This window comes from Poecile atricapillus, chromosome W (assembly GCF_030490865.1).
Source record: "Poecile atricapillus isolate bPoeAtr1 chromosome W, bPoeAtr1.hap1, whole genome shotgun sequence".
Classification (NCBI taxonomy): domain Eukaryota; kingdom Metazoa; phylum Chordata; class Aves; order Passeriformes; family Paridae; genus Poecile; species Poecile atricapillus.
The window spans coordinates 18,290,325-18,304,717 of NC_081288.1; the positions used below are offsets into that span (position 1 = coordinate 18,290,325).

General features: G+C 46.6%; 2 protein-coding genes across 5 annotated transcripts; one reads left to right on the top strand and one right to left on the bottom strand.

The window, feature by feature from the left end:
* Positions 1 to 258: 258 nt before the first annotated feature.
* LOC131592429 (trichohyalin-like) lies at positions 259 to 12,625 on the bottom strand. The gene is made up of 11 exons (XM_058863927.1): positions 12,527 to 12,625; positions 11,839 to 11,941; positions 10,539 to 10,630; positions 10,179 to 10,356; positions 8,803 to 9,031; positions 7,670 to 8,238; positions 6,631 to 6,772; positions 5,250 to 5,494; positions 3,508 to 3,674; positions 2,831 to 3,074; positions 259 to 2,028 (listed from the first exon to the last, which is right to left on the bottom strand). The coding sequence occupies exons 4-11, from the start codon at positions 10,317 to 10,319 to the stop codon at positions 1,804 to 1,806; spliced, it is 1,962 nt and encodes a 653-aa protein (XP_058719910.1). The 5' UTR covers positions 10,320 to 10,356; positions 10,539 to 10,630; positions 11,839 to 11,941; positions 12,527 to 12,625; the 3' UTR covers positions 259 to 1,803.
* A 74-nt stretch (positions 12,626 to 12,699) lies between these two features.
* LOC131592237 (NADH dehydrogenase [ubiquinone] 1 beta subcomplex subunit 2, mitochondrial-like) lies at positions 12,700 to 13,934 on the top strand. Of its 4 annotated transcripts, XM_058863623.1 has the most exons (5): positions 12,700 to 12,854; positions 12,979 to 13,123; positions 13,200 to 13,284; positions 13,735 to 13,766; positions 13,852 to 13,934. In XM_058863623.1, exons 1-3 carry the CDS (start codon positions 12,781 to 12,783, stop codon positions 13,272 to 13,274), a joined length of 294 nt encoding a protein of 97 aa, XP_058719606.1. In that variant the 5' UTR covers positions 12,700 to 12,780; the 3' UTR covers positions 13,275 to 13,284; positions 13,735 to 13,766; positions 13,852 to 13,934. The 4 variants fall into 4 exon arrangements, with proteins under 4 accessions (XP_058719606.1, XP_058719604.1, XP_058719605.1 ...); XM_058863621.1 differs by having other exon boundaries at positions 13,735 to 13,934; XM_058863622.1 differs by lacking the exon at positions 13,735 to 13,766.
* Positions 13,935 to 14,393: the final 459 nt, after the last annotated feature.

The window sequence follows — 14,393 nt, forward strand, 5'->3', positions numbered from 1 at the left end:
GCAGTATTAAAATGTTTTTATGGCTGCATTTTAATAGTGAGAAATACAGTCCATGAATGATTGGAAATAGTGTGGTACTGAATGTATTCCCAGATGTACCCTGTGTGAAATAGCAGTAGAGCAGGGTCTCTGCAGTGGTCTGTTCTCAGGTGGTTAAGCAATGAAGAGAAAGCACATAAGCAGACAATCTGCTGTTTTATGGTGTTTATAAAGTAATGATTAGTAGCACGTAAATGAAGTCTGAAAAATAAGTTTAGATTCAGCTCAGTACATCTCATGTACTTCCCTTTAATCACTGCATATTCCATTTCCAAGTACAAAAGGATAAAAGGAGTAGAGTTTTACACCTTGTAAGTTTTAGGCTTTTTTCTTTAAGTCTAGTTAGAGTCATAAGCAGGCAGAGATTTGTCCTAACTAGCACATGATTTTATGTAAAAGAGAACTCCAACAAGAGGAGAAGTGAGCACCCCCCAAACACAGCCCTAAAGAAAATCTCCATGTGCCAGCAGCACCCATGTTCCCTGTCAGCAGGGTGTGTGCCAGGCCTGGGGCACAATCATCCATGTTCTTGCTGAGCAAATTCCAGCCAACTTTTCCAGACACTCAACAGAGTGGAAACTGTTCCAAATGATGGGATTTCATGGCTAAAATGTAAAACTTGCCTCACATGTAGTTTCCATGATTTGATGCAAGTTATATTTTTTTTCAGACCTTAACTTTGACATTTTGTTTGTGAAAGCCTTCACCTTCTATTTAAGTTTATCTATCCTATTCCCTCTTTTTTTTTTTTTTTTTAAGCAAAAATCTGAGGATGGCTCATGCACATTATGGATCCTAAAGTTTAAAAATACCCATTTTAGCTGTTAAGGCCTCAGAGTAGTTTGTAAACATCTGGATGAGAGACTTAACTTTGTCTTTTTAGGGAAAAGCTGAAGGCATAGCCTCTCCATTATCCGTGGAGGAATGCAGTCTGACACTTACTGCTAGGAAACTGCTGGCCATTCAGAAGATTTGGCAGGATTTCAAAGGAGCTCCCCTTAAGTTTTCTCAATTTTACTTTTTTCTTTTTCTTTTTTTTTTTTTTTAAGACACTGCCATTATAACTGGTGCTGTATTTTAGTAAGAGGCATAAATTTTTATAATGTTCCAGAAAATGTGTATCATGTTTCTAAGTGTACACAGAATGTCAGGCCAGATCTAAACTTTATATCTAGTTTGGTTCTAGGCATTATTTGAAACACGGTATCACACATATTGTATTCATTTTAGCATAATTCTGTGTAAAATAAAGATATTTCCACATAGCTCTGTTTCAGTAGATAAATTGTGCCATGTCCATTCTCCTTTCCTAAAAACCCATCTGAAATTTCTGGTTACCCAGAGGCGATCAGTGCATTCCCTGTGGCTGTGCCACAGGGAATTTTGTACCTTGGATGATGTGAGGGAGCACTTCAGGATGTGACAAGCTTAATCTCCTCCTCCTCTTCTCCTTTGGCACTCCACTCACCATAGTGCAATGCACTGGAAAACCCCTCCTTTCTGATGGAGCAAAGGGCCTCTAGATGTGCCCTGCTGCTCCCTCTTGGGGGAGCGGGAGGCCAGTGACCCCAGGAAGAAAGGCAGGAAAAGGACAGAGCAGCGGAAGCGCACTCTGGCTGCAGTGAAAGGGAGATGAAACACGTCTCCAGGAATCCTACTGCCACCTGTCACAACTCTGCTCTGGCACACTGACTCACAGCTGACAAGACACAGCAGGCCTGTGAACTGCTCCAGGCCCTGCTCCCGACCCACTGTGCAGCTTCCTTACGCGAGCAGGGATGCCCGGAGCAGCAGAAGGTTCTGTTCCCTGAGGTACTGCTGGAGAGCAAGGAATTTTTTGCCTTCTTTTTCCATCTTCAGATGAGAACTCTCTTTCCTCTGAAACACTCTCACTTTGGCAGCCTGGTGCTGGTTTTGCTGTTTGTCCTGCTCCTGGGATTTTTGTTCTAGCGCTTCCTGCCGGGACTGCATTCTGCTCCTCAGGAACTCCTACATAAAGACATTCAAAACTGTACAGTCAGCCCTCATGCCAAATTTCATCCTCACTTTTCATCTCTGTCCAGCTCTGGGGCCCTCAGCATTAGAAGGAGATGACCTGCTGGAGTCCAGAGGAGGATCACAAAGATGCTCAGAGGACTGGAGCACCTCTGCTATGGAGCCAGGCTGAGAGAACTGGGGTTGTTCAGCCTGGAGAAGGTTCTGGGGAGACCTTAGAGCTCCTTCTGTCGCCTAAAGGGGCTACAGGAGCTGGAGAGGGACCTTTTACAAGGGCATGGAGTGATAGGACAAGGGAGAATGGCTTTAAACTGAAAAAGAGTAGGTTTAGGTTAGGGATTAGGAAGACATGCTTTCCTGTGAGGATGGAGAGGCACTAGCACAGGTTGCCCAGAGAAGCTGTGCATGCTCCATCCCTGGCAGGTTCGACAGGGGGTTCTGAGCAGCCTGGTCTAGTGGATGGTGTCCCTGCCCATGGCAGGCGGGGTCAGGACTACATGAATACAATCCAAACCATCCTACAGTACTAGGATTCTCACTAGTAGAAGTCAGAAATGGATATAATCTAAGGAATTTCATTCCTTTCATGCAGAAAGACTTATTTTATGGCAGAGATAAGGAATTTTACTTTCTACCTTTCATCTTTACACACATGCCAAAAAAATGTTACCCTTTTTTATCTCTAAATGATATAGTTATATTGGATGTAAAACAGGTGAAGTATACAAATACTCCAGATACTGACACTGCTGGAAACATGGCAGAAGAAGAAAATAACTTCTGAAATTGCCCTTACCAGCCTCTCTTTCTCACAGCTCCTTTTGTTGCTTTCTGCCTGCAACTCCTCTCTCTTCAAATGCTGTGTCTTTAAGAACTGAAGCCTCTGCCTTGCCTTCCTCTCCTCCTCCTCTTGAAAGAAGGATTCCTTCCTGCTCCTCTCAGCCCCAGCAGCCTGGAGCAGTGCCATGTGCTGCAAAGCTCTCTCTTTGTGCTCCAGCTGTTTCTCCAGCACTTGCAATGTTCTCTGACGCAATTGTTGCCTGTTTCCAAAACAAAATTTCTCAAATTTCCCATAAAGAAAGAGCAATAAAAAGGAGAGACAGTGCATGAGACACAAAGCAGATATTTTGGCAATCCGTGTTCAGTTAATAGTCCAGGACTCTTTGTTCGGTTATGAGGATTAAGCCTGTGTCCAGAACAGAGGTAGCAAAAGCCCCAAATGGGCTGGTGCCTGATGTCAGCACTTCTGGTCTGAGAACAGGACTGAAAGAACTTGCCCTTGGAGATAATGTACCCACTGCCTCACACCTCAAGCACCAATTTTATTACCAGTAAGGAAGCACTGTGACCTCTCTGCAGTGTCCAGCAAAAAGCACAATATGGGATGTGCAGGGACTGAAGGAGAGCAGCAGGGAGCAGATGTTACCAACCTTCCAACATTTAGCACAAAAAGCAGTCAGTTCCCAGCATCACCTCTGGCTGTCCCGGCGCAGCTGGCGTCGGGTGCCATCTGCCTCTTGCTGCTGCTCCCTCTTCAGCTGCCTCTGTTCCTCTTGCCACCTTTTGTGCTCAATCTTGGCTCTGCTGAAGTCCAGCTCTTTCCACCTCTGCTGAGATGCACCACTAAGGATTGATTTATTCTAAGAGGAAAAAAGCAAGCTGAACCCTTATTCCCAACAGTATATTTTTCTAATGCAAACTGTAAACACACAAAACCAGAACAGCCCAGTTTTAATGTCACTCCTGGGGCCTAGAAGCTACAAAGGCTCACAAATACTGCAATGTTGATTCCCATCCATTAAAACAGAGGATGATGCTAAAACTGTAGAAAACATTAGGCTTAATCAACAAAGAGGTGCCTGAAAATCCAGTCTAAAGAGTTCTCCATAGGTCAGTAGGCTGTGCTGTTCCAGTGTTGAGCCAATGCTTGAAAATCCCCAGTCTTTGGGTCAGCCTCTGGACTGGATGGAAAACCCAGGTTCTAACAGCAAAACATATATATTCCTTACTAGATTTTATTAGCAAGAGAAATACCTGCCACCCTCTGGCCAAACCCAGAACATTCCTGGAGTTCTCTGCAGGTGTTTCAACTTTTCACCTCTTGCTGTCTGAGGCCTCTACCTATGCTCAAGCAGTCTTTGTGTTTTCTTCAGTAGTAGCTTCATTTCAATGCTGTGGTGTTGCTGATTTGTGTTTTTAAATGCAGTGTGCTGTGTACAGAGATGAAGGAGCACCTCAAGGCCTCTGTTCACAGTCATATGAAGTATTTATTTTTGTACTCCTTACAGTGCCCTTTATGAAGGAAGTGCAAGTAAACACCATCAAACCTTTAGACAGCTATTTCAGTTTACATTGCTAGAGCTGCTAGGGGCTGGAACAGAGTTCCCCCAAAGTATTTTCCTCTGTCAAATGCATCCTTCTTCCTCCTATTCCAGGTGCAGTTAGCTTGCTCCTGCTGTCAGCTGCTCCTCTCCAAACAGAATGTATCCTTACAGTGCTTTCCTGGGGACAACTCAAATACCACAAGCTGGAAAACATCACAGGACTTCCAAATAGTGTTCCTGCCAGTCTTACATAGCATTTTGACTGGTTTCTCTTAACACATTGATCTGTATGGCTTCCCAGGGGCTGTAAACAGCTCTGTTCTTCAGTGTATTGCTATTCTTAAAAAAAAGAAAAAGGTACCTTGTGAGTGTTTGTGTTTACTGACACACACAAGGAGAGATCAAAGAAAGAATCAGAAATGTTTTATAGGTGGGATGTGAACAAATGATGTTTTCCAACAGGTAAAGTACCAGCTTAAGGATGAGGAGACTTCTAGTTCCACTCCTGCCCTAACATGAACTCTGCTGTGGGCATCAGACGACTGCCTAAACTTTCTCTTTTTTGCTTTCAGCATCTGTAAAAGAGGAGTATTTATTTTGCTATCTAGTACAGCTGGCTGAGAAGCTTATTTAAAAGATATTAGATCTAACATACAAAAACATTTTATCAAAAGTACTGAGCAAAAATACCACAAGTGCCCTGTCCTGCACAATGTGGGTTCCCAAGTGGAGTCCTTAAGTTTCTAATTATGCATAACCATTACTCTACACAGGCATCATTTTTGTTGCTGCAAAAACCTTTGTGAAAGATCAAAGGAGAGAACATTCTCACATGACATAAACAAATCTCCTCGTCCTAAGAACTAAACCTGATTTGAACCAAATACTCACCGTGATGCTTTTGTCTTTTAGAAGATTTGGGGGATGTGTGGATCTCCCAGCCAGCAGGTTGGTGGCACAGTGTGGTCTCTGCACACGAAGGGCTGATCTGATGGTCAGGCTGTCTTTCTCCAGCGATTGATTCACTTGGGCAAAGAAGCTCTGGCGCCTGAAGGGAAGCAGAGCACTGCTTCCCAGGGAAGGGCTCCCCTGGGAATGCTGGATTGGAGCTTCTGCCACTCTGGACTCAAAAAGGCCTTTCAAATAAATTAGGGCAAGGACATATGAGAATATAGGAAACTTATAAAAAGAAAGAAAATTAAAAGAACAAAATGTCTGCTCATATGAAATATATTCAAGCATGGATTTTATAACATTTTCCTCTGAGGAAGTGGGACAGTTTTTAGTCTCCACAAAAGAGGCTCCAGCTTTTCAGAAACAAGTTTGTCATTGCATTTAGGCAAGAGTTTTGCCTGGGAAACTGAGTTTTGCCTGACCCTTCTTACAGCTACTCAGGCTAAAGGATTGTTTACATGGTATCTCACAGACAGGCATGAGCTGCTCTGAGATGAGTAAAAATGATGAATCTTTTGACAGGGCAAAGCCTGATGTCTACATCCTGCTGAGAGACAGGAGACATGAGCATGGGCACAACCTTGCTAACACAGCTTTTGAGTAACTGAGAACATGAGCAGAGTTTGCTCACACCTTTCTGCTAAGGACAGGACAGACCTGAGTGGCATGGAATGATGCTGGAACACCAGCTGGGAGGAAATCTGCACTCCTGTTCGACTTTTCATTCTCCCTCTTCCAGCAGTGTCACAAAGCAGTTACAGAGAAAGCTCTATGCTTTCAGAATCCTCTCTTAGAATGCCTGGAATTGTCACAAAGCTGAGAAGAGCAACAAATTGATCAAAATCATGATCCAGCCTCTTTTGGCCCTTCAGGGAACAAAATTCTACTCAGTGACATTATAAAGCAGTAATTTTCAGCACAGATAAGAGGATTTCTCTGCAGAACAATCCTGGTGAAATCTTGTTGCTATACACAGTCACAGTTAATGTTACATATTAATTTTTAAAGTAAGGAAATTTTAATTTATACTGAGTTCCATATTTAGACCCCAAAAAGACCCCAAAAGCTGCTACTGCAGTAGCTGAGCTGAAAAAGCCAAAAAAATCTCAACTTCCACCTGAAAATTCTTTTACCTTGAGAGAAGATGAGTAACTTCTCAAGCCACAGCACCATTAATACCTATATATAAAGATGGCATTATGGTATTTTCTTGGGAAGCACCAATAATTTTGGTGCCAGATCTTATACATGATGCCATCCTGCACTGATATTATGTGCTAAGTCTTATGTTTGGGTAAAAGAGTTACAGTTCCAATACCATGCTCATGTTCAAAATTATCTTCAGTTTCAGCATCCTGCTGTCTGCTCTCTGCTTCTTCTTTGTGATCTGTCTCCATTAACCAGCTGTCTGTGTTGACAGCAGCATCAACCACAGCATGAGCCATCTCCCTCTGAGGGCCCTACAAATAACAAGAAATGCAATCATAATCCAGACCTGATAAGGAAAAAAATAGGTTTATTTAATGAATTTACAGCATAAAGACCTTAAGTTGTAACTGAAGCTTAAGAGAGAATGAAAAAAAACCAAATTCTGTGGGAGTTCTTTACTAAAGAAATAACTCATAGGTAATTTCTGATCACTTCCTGAGTTTCCTTATGTTTCCAAGTGACTTAAAGTACTTTTGCCTGAAGGGTCCAAGCTGGTACAAAAGAGATCAGGCCAGAGGAGCTCTGGCTGAAATAGAGCCCTGCTTCTGGCACGTGCCAGAATTTGGATTCTAATCCTTGCAGAGCAATAGAGGTAAGCGTGGCAGCAGCTGGTGCATGTGAACCTCCTCCTTACTGATCCTCACCCAGTGCCCTGCTCACAAGCACCAAATCAGCTGCTGAGCACTACATAAGTCTCTTGAAGAGGGAGAGGGGACACCTCTAACAGGGTGAAGAAGTATGTTAAAAGAATCAATCAAGAGACTGCCTTGGTATGGAACAATCCCTACTGTAATCCTGATCCAGTGTCAAGTCTTCTGACGCTTTTTCTTTTTTTTGCCTTTACTTCCTTCACACAGAAGCAGAATGTAGAGGGACTGGGCTATGCAACACTTCTCATATTCTTCATCCATAGAAGAGGTTCTAGAAGCCTGCTCTAGCCAGGGACAATGGCATCATAGCTCTTACCCCAGTCAAAGGAAGACAGTGTAGAATCTCTCCATTCTTTAGCAGGCAGGCATAAGGACCAGGCCTTAAACCACTAATAATTGCTTACTACCAAGGGTAGTAAACTTGAAGTAACAAAGCAGATATTTTATACAAAAACAGGCCAAATATTAACAGAAGAGCCAGGGTGAAGCACTTTATACCTTCTCAGTTTCTATAACCTCATGGTCCTCTTCCAAACAACGCCTAACATCTTTTGGAATGTTTTCCATCTCCATTCTCTTCTCTTCCTTTTTCTCTTCCTCTCTGGAAACACTTTCTGAAGATGCAATCCTCAATTCAGACAGTTCCTGTTCTATTTTCTTGCTGAGGTTTTCTTCAGCCAAGCTTGCCCGTGGGATGAAGGCATTTTCCTGCTGCACTTTGCCCTCTGCAGGCCGTGTGGGATCCCAGGCTCCAAGGCAGCACTGAGGAAGCGAGGTACACCCCCAGCTGCACTTTGCACAGGGATGTGTGGAACACAGAGCCCCTGGGCAGCAATCCAGGTCCAGGTGACCCTGTCTGTGGTGCCCTGAGGCTCTGTATCCTGGTGCCACAAGGTATGGGTAATCCAAGCTTGAATCTACCACCATCTGCCTGGCTGCTAAAGGCATCTGCAGCTCCAGGATGATGCGTTCGCTTAGGGGCAGGGGAATCCGCAGAGCTTGGACAGAAGACACCTCCTTAGTCTGCCCATTCCAGAAATTCACAAGCACTCCCCTTTCATTGTGTGCTGTGCATGTTGGGGGGAAGAAAACCCAAACAAGTAAAGTATTAGCAGCATGTCAAGCTGTGTGATTTATCTCCTAGAAAGCAGGAGGTAAAAGTATTGACTTGTGTTTCAGACAATTCTGTAACAAATTCCATGGTTTTATTCTTACAGGTTTAAAATTTGCTTTTCTTCTGAATTTCCTGTGAGGAGACAGCAAGTATAAAAAAATCTCACTTGTCACAGGTGGGATTTTACCCTGAAATAACTGGAAAGTAGACTTACAGATAATCAGTTGACCCTCAGGAGGGTCAATAATGTTTTTTGCCTTATGTTGGGAGGATGCCACCCCCAGCCCCTCAGTTTTTTAGCAAGTTTTCACCCACAGGATAAAGCAAAGGCAAATCCCATGAGCTGCATTAATTCTGACCCTGAAAAAAGGGCTTAGTACCAACAATAAAAACACAAAGATGAGAACGCAAGCAGCAGCAAGTGAATTCTCTGTGCTGGAGCCTGTTCTTTTCCCTACACAGTGACCAGCACACATGGCAAGCCCAGTGCTGCTAAGAAAACCAAAACACCCAGTACCTAAAGGTGCCTTTGTGTTCTCCACAACCCTGAGCACAGTGCCAGGGCCAAAACGTTTGGCTGGAGCCTCCCATGGTGCCAAGACCCTGTCCCCTGGAGCAAGAGGCTGTCGCCGGGCGTCTTCGTAGTGGAGAATGTCATAAACAGGCGTTTCCTGCTGCCCATGCTGGACCTTGCCCTTCAGAGCATGACTTTGGTCAAACTCAATTAAAAAGCCTTCCCTGGAGCCCTGCAAGAGTAAAACATGTGGTTTGCAAGGCAATTTGCAAGGTCCAATTAACAGCCAAGCTTAAGTGCTAAGAGGGAAGTAGCAGAAACCCCAGGAGGAAGTGGAATGTGATCTGGGAATGCAGCTTTCCTCTTCTACCAGGGTTTCACTGTACTGTGTCCATACCACTTTAAAAGTAAATAAAAAGCTGGGGCTTAAAGGGCTGACAGATTTTTTCTTCCTTTCACTTTGGACTTAGATTTTAGTAAGAACACAGTTAGCAGGCTAAGGGAGAACTCTACCAGGAAAACCTCCCACCAGAAAGAGAGCAGCAAAAATAAACTGTGTATGACGCAACTCACTACAATCAGAAGGATAACAAACAATCCTTCAGCAATCAGAAGGGTAAAAAAGCAGTAAAAAGTCACAATTCTCATAAATTTAAATGCTTTAATTGAAACCTTTAGCAGTGAGTGAGGGCAAGATCTACTGCCAGAATCTCAGCCTTCTCTGCAGATCTTTGAGTGCACTTGCACAAATAATACTGTAAGCTCCTACTCCAGCTGATGTCACTCGTGCCTATAGCTGTCCCAATCTGTTCTACCCCAATCTCTCCTACCCCACACTGAAGCTTACAGACATCCTCACCCATACTAGCACCAAAATTTATTTAACTAACCTGCAAAACGCAAAATGAACTGGACTTTAAAAGAAAACCTGCAGGGAGGATTTTCCATCTGGCATCCAAAAGCATCTTGCAATTCCCAGAAACACAGATGGAAAAGAGTGAGGAAAGGTCTCAGCTTGGTAAAGAGGAAGTGGACCCTGGAGACAAATATTTTGGATTACTAGCTGTTGCTTTACTAACCAACTCTGCTGCTAGGCTGGGCAAAAGTAGACAATAGGTATAAGAGACCTGTTTTGTCCGTCTCTGAATAAAAACTCATTGTAACTACAAAAACGGATTGATCTCCAGGCTGTTCTTACTTGCAGGGCTCCTCACAGCAAACAGCCAGACAGCACCAGGTAACAGATGAAATGAGAGTGTGGGGAGGCAACAGCCACTGGAGGGCCACCCCACAGCAAGGACTTGGGAGTGGTGAGGTATGGGAAGAACAGAGAAAAAACTATACATATTCTTACAGCCAAGTTCCCAATAAATAGTCACCTTCACCTCCTGGACAATGTGGCCCAGGTAGTAATAGCCATCAGTTTCTCTCCTTGCCAACACACGAGCTCCCCTCAGGAGACGGGAAGCCTCTGAGGACAAACCAATGAAATTCCTTTTGGCAGAGAGTATCATGGGCATGCCAAAGGGACCTGGGCTCCATGAACAAACAGGACAGCTGTGGAAAACAAAAATACAAGAAGTAATGAAAAGCTTGGCAACAGATACTCTGCAACTTACTGCAGTGCAAACAAACTAAATCAATGTGGAATGAAACCCCCACCCTGCAATAGCTGTCTTCATTCCCCAGCTCTTTGTTCTCTGCTTTTCCAGTGACCCACCTACAGATTATGAGCTTACTGTGTTATTGGGCATCCTGGCAGCAGAGAGCTACAGGAATCTTTATTAGCTGTGTGGCAGCACTGGACATGTGAGATGGATGTGGAGCTTGCCTGGAAGGGGGAAGGAGGAGATGGAAACAGAAAATGAGCATGATTTTTGAACACGTAAATTCTTAAACAGAAATATTGGCTACAAAGTTTAAATTTACTTTCACTTTATTACTTCTCTTCATAATTCTTCCACCATATCTTGTGGTACTATGCTTTTTATCTGTAAATTCATCACAGATGGTTTTGATTTTGAGAAATCAAGTTTGGAAAGAAGGAATATTAAAAAAAACCCTCTAAGAACTAAATGATAAACCCCTTCTTGCACCTGGTTTCTATTCAGCTGCTAGGTGTGTAGCAGGGGTGGGCAGACAGTGACCACATGTGCATTGCTGCTGCTGCTGCTGCTGTTTACACAGCCCCCAAGCTCCCCTGGCATGCAAAGCTGAAAGGTCAATGAAAGGACCTGAGGTCAAGGAAGAGTGAAAAAGGGGGGCTTCAGTCTAGGGTGACAAAGTTGCCTCTGCAGGTCAAAGCCAGCAGTGGAGACATCTGGCCAAGAGCAAGATGGGAAACAAGGGCACAGGGAACAGGATACCAAGGACTGAAAAAAGGCAGAAAAACAAAATATAAGGCAGTTGGAAAGCAGAACTGGCAATAAAACTATGAAGTTTGTATCAAAGCATTCAGCTTTTATGGAAAAACAAGTTTGGTATATCGCACACTGCAAGGTTGCAGTACGTTGCACATGGAAAGTAAAAACAGTGGTTGAAAAGTTTGCTGCAATTCCCTGTAAACTGCTGCTGAAAATGCATTAGGGATGCTATAAGGCTCAGAGGAGCAGGGAAATTAAAATCCCCTAACTACAGGGCTATCCACTGCTGTTTTAGCTGAGGATATGAGGTGTTTGGGGTGTTAACAGATGAAAAAGATATTATTACTTATTTAAAATACCTTCAGGAGGCTCACGGAAACTCTTCTTTGTAGAGTGTTATCTGCCAAAGATTCAGGAGGAACTACCAGTGTGGATTAATCTTATATTGGCATCATACCTTGTCAGGAGGAGCAGGGGAGTGCTGGATTCCTTGAAAGGACTCTCCTGATAGTCTGGCTATTTTCTCCATTATTTTTTGCTTGCTTCTTCTGTGATCACCTCAATGTCCCAGAAGGCATACCAGGTGCACTACTGCATGCAACTGGTTTTCGACAAGAAGTTGGCAGAATTCCTCTGACCCTTGCTCTGGCATATATTGGTGAACAGATCCACCCACCGGCAGAACGGGTTTTGCATCATCCTCAAAGTGTCGGGACTGAAACCAGGCTGCAGCTCCAGGAACACTGCCGAGCAGGCAAAACAGGCGCACCGCTGGAACACTTGTGGGAGAGGGAAAAAGAGAAAGAACAAAACTCTCTTAGATGCTCAGGTGGGAATTCTGTGCTGGGGATTTCTATGCCGAGGTGTCGCCCCTGCCTTCCCGCTCTGGCAACCGGCCCAGAGAGCGGGAACGGGCTCCGCACCAGCTGCTTCCTTCACGACACCCCGGCCCCCAGGGCGAGACCCTTATCCCGGCCCCGGGGCGAGACCCTTATCCCGGCCCCAGGGCGAGACCCTTATCCCGGCCCCAGGGCGAGGCCCGCATCCCGGCCCCTTTGCTCCACAACCGGACTGCTCGGGCTGGACTGCCGGGCCGCCCAGGCTTGCACAGAGGGACGCGCTGCTCCTTTCGCCCCTTCCTTAAACACCAGCAGCTGAAGCCGTCCTCTCTCCCCGTCCCTCCAAAGAGGAGCGGCTTGGCTGAGGAGGTCGCCCCGCTCTGCGCACCCCGTGGGCGACGCCAACTTTTGGGGGAACTCACGGAGAACCCGCCCTTGGTGCCTCCCCAGCGCTCCCGGGCGCTGTGGGGAGCGAGGGGGCAGATGCGCGGGGGCAGTGCGTGCTGTCTCCGTGCCCCGGGATACCTCCGTGCCCCGAGCCGAGCTGTCCCCGCGCCGCGGGCTCCCTCCCTTTCCCGGGATACCTCGGTGCCGGGGCTGTCTCCGTTTCCCGGGATACCTCGGTGCCGGGGCTGCCTCCCTTTCCCGGGATACCTCGGTGCCGGGGCTGTCTCCGTTTCCCGGGATACCTCGGTGCCGGGACTGTCTCCGCCCCGGAAGGCGGCCGCGCCAATCGGCGGGGCTGTTGCTGTGCGCTGCGGGTGACATTGGGCACGGCCATGGTGGTGGCGGCGCTGGGCCGGGCGGCGGGGCGGCTGCTGCGGGCCGGGGCCGCCGTGCCCGGGCGGCGGCGGTGAGCGGGCGGGCCGGGCAGCGGGGCGGGCGGGCCGGGGCCGGGGCCGGGGCCGGGGCCGGGGCCGGGGCCGGGGCTGGGGCCGGCGGGGCCCGGAGTGAAGCGGGGCCGTGCTGTGTTGCAGCGCAAGCGGCGGGGTGCACATCCCGCCGCGGTACCGGCAGTTCCCGGAGCTGACGCGGGCGCAGGTGATTCGAGGCGAGGTGCTCAGCGGCATCATGTGGTTCTGGATCCTCTGGCACTTCTGGCACAACTCGGACATGGTGCTGGTGAGGCCGGCGCGGCGGCCGGGGGCGGGGGGCGTGGGCCGGGCCCCGGCCGCGCTCTGACGGGCCTCTCTCCCAGGGACACTTCCCGTATCCCGACGCTTCGGCCTGGACGGACGAGGAGCTCGGCATCCCTCCGGACGATGAGGAATAGCAGCACACCGGTACGGCTCCCGTGGCCCCTCCTCACACGGGCTCGGCTCGGGTGCAGCCCCGGGCGCCGTGCCCGGCTCTGCCGCTGCGGGGCCCTGCTCTCAGCAGGTGTTTGTGCATTGCCCAGGGGGAACTTGCCCAGCCTCTGTGGTACGGGAGGCAGCGTCCGCACTGCTCATTGCCTTCACACACGTATCTCGGGTGCCTGAGACCAGGTAGCCCTGATTTTAACAATATTAGCCTGTAACAACTGACTTGGTTATGAGTTGAAGCTTACCTGGTACCAGTTCTAAATTATTTTCTTCATGCTGTTCTGTAGACCCAGCATTATCTAACTTCAAAGACATGCTGTGTTTCTAGAGAGATCTGTCCAGATGTCCCCTTAAACGTCTGAGGCTTTTGCTTGTTTCCAGTTCTTTAATTACCAAGTCTTTTTTAAGCTGTTGTGTCACACATTACAGCTCGAAACCAAAAGCTTCTACTACTGCTGAAGGTAGCATTGAGGAGGTCCTTCTGCTCTGCCTGGTGGGAAAAGGATGAGTGAAAAGGTTCTCAGGTTTTTCTTCTGTTACTTTCAGGTTCCTGGAACTAAATGAGGCCCCTAGAACCAAATCTTTGTCTCCTGGGTCCTTATGTCAATAAAACTGTAAACAAAGTTGAAGCTGAACTGTATTTTTTTGTATTTTAAGTAGAATTTTTGGAAAATGACCATGACAGCTTTAAAGCTGCAGTACTTGAGTACACATGAGCTTCGTAATGCTTGCTTGATAGAGAATGTGTTTGCCCCAAGAAATAAGGTCCCTGAGTGCATGGCAGGTAACAAACAGGCTTATCAGTAAAGGCTCTGCCAAATAACCGATGAGGAGGTGAGGGGTAATTGCCACAGAAGCAGGAGAATTTACTCAGAAGAGAACCCAGACCAGTTGTTCCAGGCTTTTCTCAGGATGAAGGAGAATTCCCCTTGGGTATATAAAAGTTCAGAATAATCAAGGTAAAAATGTCTTAGGACTCAGCACAGCAGTCAAGGAGGCAGTGATCCAGCTTAAGGAAAATGAAGGGAGTGGGGTCTGCAGAAGTCCCTTGATTTTATTTTTTTTTCCTTCTCTTTCCCTTCCAGTGT